At 46.5% G+C, this 13,732-nt stretch overlaps 1 protein-coding gene across 3 annotated transcripts in view; it reads left to right on the forward strand.

The window, feature by feature from the left end:
- Positions 1–12,762, forward strand: part of LOC140460853 (uncharacterized) — a 31,959-nt gene extending 19,197 nt beyond the window's left edge. The window contains exons 1-2 of one of the 3 annotated variants that reach the window (XM_072555545.1): positions 5,522–5,849; positions 10,669–12,762. In XM_072555545.1, the coding sequence (XP_072411646.1) occupies positions 10,987–12,180 (1,194 nt within the window). In that variant the 5' untranslated portion in view covers positions 5,522–5,849; positions 10,669–10,986 and the 3' untranslated portion in view covers positions 12,181–12,762. Of the gene's footprint in view, positions 1–5,521; positions 5,850–10,668 lie in introns of those variants that run through there. The other 2 variants (XM_072555546.1, XM_072555547.1) reach the window with 2 other exon arrangements.
- The last annotated feature ends 970 nt before the right edge of the window (positions 12,763–13,732 follow it).

Consider the following 13,732-nt stretch of genomic DNA (forward strand, 5'->3'; position numbering starts at 1 on the left):
ACCTCAAATGTATTCCCAATGAAGCTAATCGTTTCACGGAACGACAAAGAGATGGACAGGCTTGTGGTCCTGCCCCGGACCTTTGTGAAGTTTCCCAGACCCTCTTATCTCCCTCCTTGAGGCTTTTTCACACTGGATCCTGTATTCAAGTAACATTTACCAGCTGCACTGTGTTAACTGCCAATTCATTGGATACTTGCCCATCACTTCAGAAACCTTTTAAATTCCTCATTACAGGTGATCCAAAAGGATATTGATTTTTGATCAGTTCCAGCCAAGTTATGAGGTTACACCTAATGTCAGAATTCTTCAGCTAACAGGTTGTTGCTTCCCATATTTACCAGACACCTCTATCTTTATCCTTGGGTGTTTTATAATGTGTTCATTCACCTCACATTCCAATGTCTGCCTATTTCTGTCTCTCTGATTCATTCCTCTCTGTAATGAGACAGGGGCTGCTTTTATTGTCTGAAACTGGTTGGAACCTTTTTCTATAATGCTTTAAGTGATTTTTTTGTGTATAGTTAGATTTGTAACTACTGTGGAATCTATATCTATGATTATTTGAAGGATCTTAACTGAAACTTACTCTTAGTATTGTATCAGATTGATTAAATGATTCCAGAGACACAACAAATTGGGGTGAAATGGTCCTATCTATGTTTTATGCATAAACAATTACAGTTGCACATTCTATCCCAGTTCTCTTACTTGGAGTTACTGTTGTTTCACTTGTCAGAACTATATTAAGCAAACATTTTTCCCACGGTCTCTAACTCCTGTCATCTTTTAGAATAGATTGCAGGTTTCAGTTCATTGATATAGAAATCCCAGAACCTCTTTTAAGTCACAGTCTGGAGATCACTTAAGGTTTTGTAAAAAGAGGTGACATCTTGGCTCAGATAACGCATGAAAGGTGTGAGGTTAGAGTCTGTCTTGAGTCAGACTGATTCTGTTTCCAAATTCGGAATTTATAAAATATTAAATGGATTGAGTGCCTGCAGATTTGGCTCAAAAATCGCACAATAGAACGTATCTGTAAGTGCAAATTCATCCCATAGACGTATATGTACGTGTGCATGCGAGAGAGTGAGTGAGTGTGTGCATTCGTGTGAGTGCATGTGAGAGAGCGTGTGTTTGCAAGTATACATGCTTGGTAAAGTGTGAGTGTGAAGGAGTGTAAGCCTGTGAGAGGGTGTGTGCGTGGGTGTGAGTGTGGGGGGGTGTATGTGTGTGCGTGTCTGAGAGAGGGTCTGCATGAGTGTATGAGTGTGCAAGACTCTGTGTGTGTGTGTGTGAGAGAGAGAGAGAGAGGGAGAATGTGTACAGTGTAGCAGGATCACCTGTAGTGTAACATGAGCCCACGGTCCCAGTTGATGCCATCCTCATGGGTTCCGAACTTGGCTATCAGCCTGTGCTCCGCCACTGGGAATGATGAAGCAGTTACATAACACACATTGGAGAGAGCAGGGTGGGACTTGTCTTTCGATTTGCAGAAGGTGGGAGCCTCTGGATGCTGTGACCCAGGGCAAACACAGGCTGGAGGACCTTCGGCTCAGAGAGATGGAGCTGGAAGCCAGACTGCAGGGGGGAAGCAGACACTTTATTCTGGGAGATGGTCTTTCCCTCTGGACAGAGCCTTCTGATTGGGTCAGTGGACAGGTTCAGGAGGGTGTGAGCCTGGGTCAAGCAGATAAAGGGGATCTGACAGAGGGCTGCAGGGTGCAGGAGCTAACTGGCTGGGTGGTGGGAGTAAGAACAATGTCAGGGAGGGGGAGGTAAGGGACAGAATAGTGACAGGGATTGTTTTCAATCTGTGCACTTGGCGGTCGGAGGCCAGATGGCATCGGCGTCTCTCTGCGCCACGATTCGGGAACCGACGTGCTCAGGGCTGGAGAAGTGGGAAAGGGAGGTTGCAGCAGGTGTGGTCCAACAATGTCAGGAGGAGAGAGCCTCTGCTGAGGGTACATGAGAAGTTAGAAGCTACAAAGGCAACGCAGAAACTCAAAATTCTGGGTACTAGGTGGCTCAGTGGTTAGCACTGCTGCTTCACAGTGCCATGAGCCTGGAATCGATTCCAGGGTGTGTATAGTCTGTGTATAGTTCGGCATGTTCTCCCCCTTGTGTCTGTGTGGGTTACCTCTAGGTGTTCCTAGTCTCCTCCAAAGATCTGCACGTTAGATTGGATCAGCCGTGCTAAAGTGCCCAGGGATGTGCAGGTTAGCTTACATCTTTCATCTTTGAGAATGACCATGTTAGCTTCAGTTCCTTCATTTGTAAATCCCAGGACTTTTTTAAAGTTACATTCTCAAAATAGATTTTAACAATAGGTATCATCTCAGACAATGCATTGAAGATGTGAAGTTATAGTTGTCTGTCTCCCAATGTTATGTCAGACTGATTCTATTTCGAGAGTGGGAGTTACAGAATCTTACATGAATTTATGCAGTCTTTGAGCAATTCAGAACAGAATGGACTATTGCAAGGAAGTGTACAGACAACTGACCAGGAACACTGCTGGCTGATCCGACCAAAGAGCACACCCGTGAACTAACAACGTTGATCATTAGTGGAGCAGAGCGGTGCAGCGGAGGTGTGCTGGGCCTATAACCCAGAGGTCGATGGATCGAAACCATCTCCTACTATTTACTTTATCAGGTGGCTCAGTGGTTAGCACTGCTGCCTCACTATGCCAGGGACCTGGGTTCAATTCTAGCCTGGGGTGACTGTGTGGAGTTTGTACCTTCTCCCTGTGTCTGTGTGGGTTTAATCCGGGTGCTCCAGTTTCCTCCCACAGTCCAAAGATGTGCAGGTTAGGCTGGATTGGCCATGCTAAATTGCCCATAGTGTTCAGGGATGTGTATGTTAGGGGCATTAGTCAGGGGTAAAGTAGAGTAGTCAGGGAATGGATCTGGATGGGTTACTCTTTGATAAGCTCGGACTTTTCTCTCTGAAGAGAAGGAGGAAGAGAGGTGACCTGATTGAGGTATACAAGATAATGAGTGGAATAGATAGAGTCAATAGCCAGAGATTGGGGCAGGATTGACTGGCACGAGGGGTCATAGTTTTAAGATATTAGTGGAGAGGTATAGAGGGGGCATCAGAGGTAGGTTCTTTATGCAGAGAGTTGTGAATGCATGGAATGCGTTGCCAGCTGTGGTGGTGGAAGCAGAGTCATTGGGGGCATTTAAGCGACTGCTGGACATGCACATGGATAGCAGTGAGTTGAGGGCTGCGTAGGTTAAGTTATTTTATTTTATATTAGGATTAATCCTCGGTACAATATTGTGGGCCAGAGGGCCTGTTCTGTGTTGTACCTTTCTATGTTCTATGTTCTAAGACTTTCGATCCAATCCTTCAGAGTTCCCTACGTACCCTCATCCCACATATTCTCACGAAAGCGACTTCTCCTGCCTTCCGAAGATACACAAAGCCAACACACGAGGAGGTTCAGTGTATCAGGCCATGGGACCCTGTGTGAGAACTTCTCTGGCTATGTTGAAGGCATCTTGAAACTCATTGTGCAGGGGGCCCCAAGCTTCTGTCACAACATTACAGATTTCTGCCAGAAACTCTGCTACCACGGACCAGTCGAATCAGGAACATTCTTTGTCACAATGGACATTTCAGCACTTTACACCAGCATTCCCCGCGATGATGGCATCATGGTAACAGCCTCAGTACTCAATACCAACAACCACCAATCTCTGAGCACTGTCCTACAACATATCTGCTTCATCCTTGACCACAACATTTTCACCTTTGACAACCAGTTCTTCATCCAGACACATGGAACAGCCATGGGGACCAAATGTGCACCCCAGTATGCCAACATTTTCATGCATCGGTTCAAACAAGACTTCTTTTCTGCACAGGACCTCCAATCAGCACTATACACCGGATATATTGATGACATTTCTTCCTCTGGACCTATGGCGAGGAGTCACTGAAACAACCACACAGTGATATCAACAAGTTTCATCCCACCATCACACTCACCATGTCTCATTCTTGGACACATGCATCTCCATCTAGGATGGGCATCTCAGCACTTCCATGTATCGCAAACCCATGGATAACCTGACAGTGCTACACTTCTCTAGCTTCCACCCGAAACATATTAAAACAGCCACCCCCTCTGGACAAGCCCTTCGCATACACAGGATCTGTTCAGGTGAGGAGGAACGTGACAGACACTCGGAAGTACACAAGCGTGCTCTCATAAGAAGGGGGTACAATGTTCAACTCATCAACTGCCAGTTCCAATGTGTCACAGTGAGAAACAGTAATGACCTTCTCAGGAGACAGACATGAGCTGCAACCAATATGGTACCCTTTGTGTCCAGTACTTCTCGAGAACTGAAAAACCACGCCATGTTTTTCGCAGCCTGCAACATATGATCATTGAGGATGAGCACCTCACCAAGACCTTCCCCATACCTCCAAACAACCACCAAACCGAAACAGTTTGCAGCAAACTGCCTGGCCTTCAGGACAACATGATGCAACCTTGTCATGGCAGATGCTGCAAGACATGTCAGAGCGTCCACACGATTACTAGGCACTCATGTGAATCAGCTCACATTGTTTACCTCATATGCTGCAAGAAATGATGTGCTGAGGCATGGTATATTGACGAGACCAAGCAGAGGCTACAGCAATGGATTGATGGCCACTGCACAACAATCACCAGGCAGGAGTGTTCCCTCCCAGTTGAGGAACACTTCAGCAGTGCAGGACATTCAGCCTCGGACCTTCGGGTGACCATCCTCCAAGGCGGACTTCAGGACAGGCAACAACAGAAAGTGGATGAGCAAAGGCTGATATCCAAATATGGTACCCATGGGGATGGCCTCAACAGGGAACTTGGGATCATGTCACACTCCAGGTGACCCCACTACATTATGCACTCTCTCTCTCTCACACACACATGCACACAAGTGCGCACTCACACAAACACATGCTCCTCCAGAACAACACACTCACACAGACCCTCTCCCATGCACAAGCGCTCATATGCTCTCTCTCTTACACACACACACACTTATACCCCATTACACCCCCCAGACACCCATGCCCTCGTTTCCCCGAGTTTGTGGGATGAATTCGCACTTGCAGAATTACATTTTATTTTGCTCAAGAACTGCATAAATACACGTAAGATTCTGTAATATCACTTTAGAAATAGAATCAGGCTGACCTAACAAGACAGACTTTAACTTAACACCTTCAATGCACTATCTGAGCTGAGATGACACCCGTTGTTAAAAGCTATCTTGAGCATGTAACTTTAAAAAAGTGCTGGCATTTACATTAGAAGGAACCGAAATTAAAGTGGTCATTCTAAAAGATGTGAGCTAAATTTGTTTAATATTACAATCCATGACAATGCAATCCTGTTGCTGTAATGTCTGCATCTTATGATTATGCTCCACAACCATCCGATGAAGAAGCAGCGCTTCGAACGCCAGTGATTGAACCAAACCTGTTGGACTATAACCTGGCGTTGTGTGATTTTTAGCTTAGAAAATCTGTCAGTAAGACCAGCATCTCCACACTGCGCATGCTCCTCGGTGTCAGCAGCCACACAACGTCAGTTCGCCGGTGTCAGCAAAACACTGCGCATGCTCCTGTCACACACGGGAAACGCCCCACGACCTTGTTTTGCTGGACCAATGGGAGGCTCCGGAGGACCGGATGGAGACTGGTCCTCCTGCCAATCACAGCAACCCCACAGTCTGGATGCGGAAGTTGGACCATGAGCTTCTGAAGCTGCTGCTCTTCTCTCTCTCTGAATAAAGATTGAGCTTCACCCCCAGACTGCAACTTCCTTCCTCTGTCCAACATCTGTGAGTACAACACTCCCTTTTCTATTTCTTTTTTTCCATTCTGGGGTTCAATTGTTGACCTGCAGCAACTGAAAGGAAAGGGAGTGAATCCAGGAAGGGGACAGACTCTGGAAAAGTTGGTCCAGGTCTGTGTTTCAATTGACAAACACATGGCAAATGCAGGAGAATTGACGTTATGGGCATGAGCCCTTCATCAGGAATGATGTGTGGACGTACAAAGGGGCCTCAGTGTCCTTCTACACCAGTCAATGCCAGCTGTTAGACAGGTGCAGCAAGCAATGAGCAAGGCAAGTGGTCTGTTAGCAAGAGGAATTGAGTTGAGAAGTGGGAATGTCTTCCTGAAGTTAGGGCATCATGGAATATATCCAAGGCTGAGTTCATCTGATTTTTGGACGATAAAGAAGTGGATGGTTATGAAGGAAGGCAAGAAAAAGGTTTGGAGACTAGTACAGATCAGTTACAAAAACAACCCCTTTAGTCTGACTTCACCATGCTGACTATGTTCTCAAACTAAAGTATACCCACCTGCCTGTGTTTAGCCCATATCCCTCTGAGCCTTTCCTATTGGAGTCATAGAGATGTACAGCATGGAAACAGACCCTTCGGTCTAACTTGTCCATGCCGACCAGTTATTCTAATCTAGTCCTATTTGTCAGCACTTGGCCCATATCCATCTAAACCCTTCCTATTTACAGACCAATCCAGATGCCTTTTAAATGCTGTAATTATATCAGCCTCCACCACTTCCTCTGGCTGGTCATTCCATACATGCGTCACACTCCATGTGATAAAGCTGCCCCTTGGGTCCCTTTTATGTCTTTCCTCGCTCACCCTAAACCTATGCCCCTCTAGTTCTGGACTACTTCACCCCAGGGAAAAGACTTTTGTCTATTTACCCTATCTGTGCCCCTCATGATTTTATAAACCTCTGTAAGGTCACCCCTCAGCCTCCGATGCTCCAGGGAAAACAGCCCCAGCCTGTTCAGCCTCACCTGAGAGCTCAAATCTTTCAAACCTGGCATCATCCTGGTAAATCTTTTCTGAACCCTCTCAAGTTTCACAAGATCCTTCTGATGGGAAGGAATCCAGAGTTGCACAAAATATTCCAAAAGTGGCCTCACCAATGTCCTGTACAGCTGCAACATCACCTCCCAACTCCTTTATTCAATACTCTAACCAATAAAGGAAAGCATACCAAATGCTGCCTTCACTATCCTGTCTACCTCCGACTCTACCTTCAAGGGGCTATGCACCTGCACTCCAGGTGTCTCTTTGTTCAGCACACTCCCCAGGAGCTTACCATAAAGGGTATAAGTTCAGCTCTGATATGCTTTTCCAAAATTCAGCATCTCACATTTAACTAAATTAAACTTTGTCATTAGATTACCTACAGTGTGGAAACAGGCCCTTGGGCCCAACCAGTCCATACCGCCCCTCCGAAGAGAACCCCTCCCCCCTATATTTGTCCCTGACTAATCCACCTAACACTACGGGCAATTTAGCATGGCCAATTCACCTAACCTGCACAGCTTTTGACTGTGGGAGGAAACTGGAGCACCCGGAGGAAACCCACGCAGACACGGGGGGGAAGTGCAAATTCCACACACAGTTGTCCGAGGCGGGAATTGAACCCAGGTCTCTGGTGCTGTGAGGCAGCAGTGCTAACGACTGAGCCACAGTGCCTCCTCCAGTGATGTACTTATTCAAATGTCTTTTAAATGTTTTAACTGTACCTGCATCCACCCCTTCCTCTGGACATTCATTCCACCCAAGAGCCACACTCTGTGGGGGAAAGAAATGGTGCCCCTCATGTCTTTTTAAAATCTGTCTCCTCTCTTCAAAATTTGCTCCCTAATCTTGAACCCCCACCCTTGACAAAGGATATCTGCCGGTCACCTCATCTACACCCCTCGTGATTTTATAATCCTCTATAAGGTCACCAGTCAACCTCCTCTGCTCCAGTGGAAAATTTTCCAGCCTATTCACAGAGATGTAGGTATATTCATATCCACTTATGATCTGTTCAATGCTGGTGCAGTCTTGACAGGCTAAATGGCTACTCCCGCTCCCAATTCTCACATTTGTAGTCCAGGACAGCAAGAGACCATAAAACACAGGAGCAGAAATGAGGCCTTTCAGCCCATCAGGACTGCTCCGCCATTAAATCATGGCTGATAAGTTTCTCAATCCCTTTTCTCCCCGTAACCCTCGATTGTCCTTGATACTCACGAGCCTATCTATCTCCGTCTCACATATGCTCAGTGACCTCGCCTCCACAACCTTCTGGAGCAGTGAATTCCATATGTTCACCACTCTCTGGCTGAAAAGGTTTCTCCTTATCTTTGTTCTAAAAGATCTTCCCTTTACTCTAATGCTGTGCCCTCAGGTCCTAATCTCTCCTACCAATGGAAACATCCTCCCAACGTCCACTCTGTTCAGGCCATTCAGTATTTTGTGTGGTTTCAATTAGATCCCCCTTCCCCCCTGAGTGTGGGCCTGTTCATTAGCACAAACCAGCCCCTTCAGGATGAGGTACGGCATATGGATTAGGTTCAGCAAAGTGAGAATGGAGGGAGTGTGCGCGGGATGGAGATTATCAGCATTTAGGGATAAGAGAGGAAAGAAAGTTCAATATAAATTAGAATTGATCAGATGGGCTGATAGGCCGAGGGGTGGCAGATGGAGTTTCATTTGGATAAATGTCAGCTGTTGCATTATGGTAAGGCAAATCAGGGCAGGACTTACACAGTTAGTGGGGTGTGTTGCCGAATGAATCGATCTTGCAGGTTAAAAGCTCCTTGGAAGAGGAATTGCAGGGAGTCAGGATAATGAAGAAGGCATTTGGTATGCTTTCCTGTATTGGTCAGAGCATTGAGTACAGGAGTTGGGAGGTCATATTGCGGCTGTACAGGACATTGGTTAGGCCACTTTTGGAATATTGTGTGCAATTCTGGTCACCCTCCTATGGAAGAATGTTGTGAAACTTGAAAGGGTTCAGAAAAGATTTGCAAGGACATTAGCAGAGCTGGAGAGTTTGATCTATAGGGAGATGCTGAATAGGCCAGAGATAATTTCCCTGGAGCATCGGAGACGGAGGTGTGACCTAATAGGTGTTTATAAGAGGTATGGGTAGGGTGAATAGCCAAAATCTTTTCCCCGTTGTAGGGGAGTCCAAAACTAGAGGGCGTAGGTTTGAGATGAGAGGGGAAAGATTTAAAACGGACCTAAGGGGTAACTTTTTCACACAGAGAGTAGTGCATGTATGGAATGAGCTGTCAGAGGAAGTGGTGGAGGCTGCTACAATTACAACATTTAAAAGGCATCCCTTTTGTCCTTAACATATTTATAAAAACTCTTCTAATTCACTCGAACACTGTTTGCCAAAGCTATCTCATGTCCCCTTTTCACCCTCCTGATTTCCCTTTTAAGTATACTCCTACGACCTTCATACTCTATTAAGGATTCATTTGATTTCTCCTGTCTATACTGTCATATGCTTCCTTCTTTTTGTTAGCCAAAACATCGATTTCTCTAGTCATCCAGCATTCCCTATATCTACCAGCCTTTCCTTTCACCCTGACAGGAATATACTTTCTCTGGATTCTCGGTATCCCATTTCTGAAGGCTTCCCATTTTCCAGCCGTCCCTTTTACCTGCGAACATCTGCCCCCAATCAGCTTTTGAAAGTTCTTGCCTAGTACTATCAAAATTAGCCTTCCTCTAATTTAGAACTTCAACTTTTAGATCTGGTCTATCCTTTTCCATCACTATTTTAAATCTCGTGGAATTATGGTCACTGGCCCCAAAGTGCCCCCCCACTGACACCTCAGTCACCTGCCCTGCCTTATTTCTCAAAAGTAGGTCAGGTTTTGCATCTTCTGTAGTAGGAACATCTACATACTGACTCAAAGTTTTCTTGTTCACACTTAACAAATTCCTCTCAATCTAAACCCTGAACATTATGGCAAGTCCTGTCTATATTTGGAAAGTTAAAATCCCCTACATAACCATCCTATTATTCTTACAGATAACTGAAATCTGCTTCTAAATTTGTTTCTCAAATTCCCACTGACTATTAGAGGGTCTATATTACAATCCCAATAAAGTGAATCATCCCTTTGTTATTTCTAAGTTCTACTTCAGTAACTCTTCTGGATGTATTCCCAGGTATATCCTCCCTAAGTACAGCCGTAATACTATCCCCTTATCAAAATGCCACTCCCCTCCCCCTCCCCTTTCTAACTTTTCCATAGCATTTGTATCCTGGAACGTTGTGCTGCCAGTCCTGTTCATCCCTGAGCCACATTTCTGTAGTTGCTATGATATCTCAGTCCCATGTTCCTAACCATGAGCCCTGACTTCATTTGCCCTCCCTGTTAGGCCTCTTGCATTGAAGTAAATGCAGGATAATTGATCAGTCCTACCTTGTTCTCTGCTTTATTCCTTCCTGCCCTGACTGTTGGACTCACTCCCTTTCCCAACTGTACGAATCTCAGGTTAATCTCTTTCCTCACTATTTCCCTGGGACCTATTCTCTACCTGACTCATTCAGCAACTTTACTGGCTTTTTTTTCTGCAAGCAGTCTTGATATTTTATTTTCATACCTTGATTCAGCTTATTCCAGGTTATTGTCACCTAAATGAAGTTTCCCTCCACACACACTTAAGGCTATCTGGCTGAATGAGGGTTTTCAGGTTTCTGTATCCTGGATAATATGTGATCAGCAGGCATCAGGCAATCTACACGAATTGCCACCAATGTTATATTTATTTAACTGTACTGACAGTGATCACTTATTTTGTGAATTTATTTTTGCAGGAAGACGTGCGGAAAGAAACTTGAAAGCAATTGATCCATCGACTTCTGACAGAGCCCCTTGATTCATTGGGACTTGAATATCAGCAGCCATTCCAATTGAGAGGAAATGTTTGCTTTTGTCTGCTTGAGAGATGGTGTGGCAGGAAGAATACTGAGACACCCGAGTGAGGGAGATTCAGTGCGCTGTCTGTGAAAAGTGTCTCAAACCATTTACTCAGCTTGGGGGAATCAAAATCTCACCCCTCACGGTGGGGAGAGACCGTGTACCCTTTGTATTTGTAATTTCAAACCCAGAGTGACACAAGGAAAGCTCTCCCCATGGAGAAACCGTGGAAATGTGGGGACTGTGGGAAAGGATTCCCTTCCCCTTCGGTGCTGGAAATCCACAGGCGTGTTCACACCGGAGAGAGGCCGTTTGTCTGCCACCGTTGCGGGAAAGGATTCATTCAGTTGTCTCAGCTGCAGACACACCAGCGTGTTCACACCGGGGAGAAGCCGTTCACCTGCTCGGTGTGCGGGAAGGGGTTCGCGAATTCTTCCAACCTGAGGGCGCACCAGCGGGTCCACACGGGAGAGAAGCCCTTCACGTGCTTGGTGTGCGGGAAGGGGTTCGCACATTCATCTACACTGCTGATCCACAAGCGGATCCACACTGGGGAGAGGCCGTTCACTTGCTCCGAGTGCGGGAAGGCTTTCCGTCGTACAAGCAACTTGCGGAAGCACGAGCGGGTCCACACGGGGGAGAGGCCCTTCAGGTGCCCCGAGTGCGGGCAGGGGTTCAGTCAGATGAGTGACCTGCGTAATCACGAGCGGGTCCACACGGGGGAGAGGCCCTTCGCCTGCCCCGAGTGCGGGAAGACCTTCCGTAACGTCGGCAATCTGCGGATGCACCAGCGGGTTCACACCGGGGAGAGGCCGTTCACCTGCCCCGAGTGCGGGAAGGCCTTCCGTCATGTGGGCGACCTGCGGAAGCACCAGCGGCTCCACACGGGGGAGAGGCCGTTCACCTGCAATGAGTGTGGGAAGAGATTCCATCACGTGCGCAACTTGCGGAATCACGAGCGGGTCCACACCGGGGAGAGGCCGTTCACCTGCCCAGAGTGCGGGAAGGGATTCATCGATTCTTCCGGGCTGCTGACCCACCAGCGGGTCCACACGGGGGAGAGGCCCTTCACCTGCCCGGAGTGCGGGAAGGGATTCATCGATTCTTCCGGCCTGCAGACCCACTGGCGGATACACACCGGGGAGAGGCCGTTCACCTGCTCTGTGTGCGGGAAGGGATTCAGTCATGTGGGCAATTTACGGCAGCACGAGCGGGTCCACACGGGGGAGAGGCCGTTCACCTGCCCCGAGTGCGGGAAGGGATTCATCAATTCTTCCAGCCTGCTGACCCACCAGCGGGTCCACACCGGGGAGAGGCCATTCACCTGCTCCGTGTGCGGAAAAGGCTTCACCCGCTCCTCCCACCTCCAGAGACACCAGCGGGTTCACGTGCCATCGCAGGGAAATTGAAGGAGCGACCGACAAGTGCCATTTTTCGATGAGACGTTCAATCCGGTTCTGGGGAGGTCCGAGGTTCGAATCCCACCGTGGCAGATGGCGCAATTGAAATCTGCAGTTCCGAATCAAACAATGAAACCATTTTCAGGGGAAGAAAAGCCGCATCTTATTCACTCATGTTCTTTTTAGAGAATGAAACTGCAGTTGCAGGGAAGGATTCACTCAGTCATCCCAGCTGCATCCTTTACCCAGTCTGGCTTATGTGTGACTCCAGACCCACAGCAGTGTGGTTGACTCTTGATTGCAGCCCCCCCGCCCCCCCTGCAAATGAGCTGGAGAAACTAACTTGTATACAGTATGTAGGCTGAAATTACTGAGTGAGGCAATACTTCCTGCAGGTGAAGGCTGTACCAAGGATCCAATATCAAAGGGATAATTTGGTGCTGACCAATTGTAAAGAAATTGGGGGAATGGGGAGTGTGTGCACTTTGACCTTGAGCTGTTTTTTTTAAAAAGCTAACTTTCGTGCGCTTTTTTCTGGGAAAATCTGAAGCTGTAATGAAGTTGGGTTGCAATAAAGGTTACTTGAATTCATTGTCGGACTCTGATTCTCATTGAAAGCTGTGAGATCCAACAGGTTTTTTTTCTTTAAAGCTGCTAATTTCTTTCAACCTCCAGCACCAATTTTCCAATGTCACGTATCAGAAGGAGCAGTGAATGAGTAGCTAGAATCCTGAGGAATTGTAAATTTTTCTGGAGTGCAGGTTCATTGTTTCACCTGCATTGTAAGGTTTACTGGCAGCAGCAGAAGGTGTGGGTTGTATTCACTAGAAACAAACATTAAAAGTCACAGAACATCAGGTTATGGTTCAACAGGTTTATTTGGAAGCCCTAGGTTTTGGAGTATTGCTCCTTTGTTGGGTAGCTGTGGAGCAGGATCTTAAGACACAGGATTAAAATTAAATCTTTAAGTTTTTCATCTTTGCAGGTAATGCATCACTTCATCAGCATTGTAAAGGTTACTGGCATCAGCGGGAGGTGTGGGCTGTGTTCACAAGCAACAAAGTTAAAAATCATACAAATGTGTTGGAATATAACCTGGTGTTATTTGGAAGGACTAGCTTTTGGAGCGCTGCTCCTTCATCAGGTAACTGTGGAGCAGGATCACAAGACATAGAATTTGTAGCAAAAGATTACAGTGTCAGACAACTGAATTGAACAAATCTAGATTGTTGTTAAATCTTTCATCTTTTAGAATGGGTTGTGGGTTTTGGTTCATTAATATGTAATTCCCAGAACTACTAATAAGTAACGTTCTCAACGTAACTTGAAGGTGACATTTCAGCTCAGACCATGTATTAAAGGTGTGAGGTTAGAGTCTGTCTCTCTCCTAATGTTGAGTCAGACTGGTTCTACTTCCAAAGTAGGAATTTATAAAATATTAATGGATTGACTGCCTGCAGATTGTGTACTTTGAGCAAAATTGAATGTATCTGCAAAAAATAGTTCTGCAAGTTCTGGCTCAAAGGTAGAAGACAGAGGGTGGCGGTGGAAGGGTGCTTTT

Source organism: Chiloscyllium punctatum, chromosome 36 (assembly GCF_047496795.1).
Source record: "Chiloscyllium punctatum isolate Juve2018m chromosome 36, sChiPun1.3, whole genome shotgun sequence".
NCBI classification, from domain to species: Eukaryota; Metazoa; Chordata; class Chondrichthyes; order Orectolobiformes; family Hemiscylliidae; genus Chiloscyllium; species Chiloscyllium punctatum.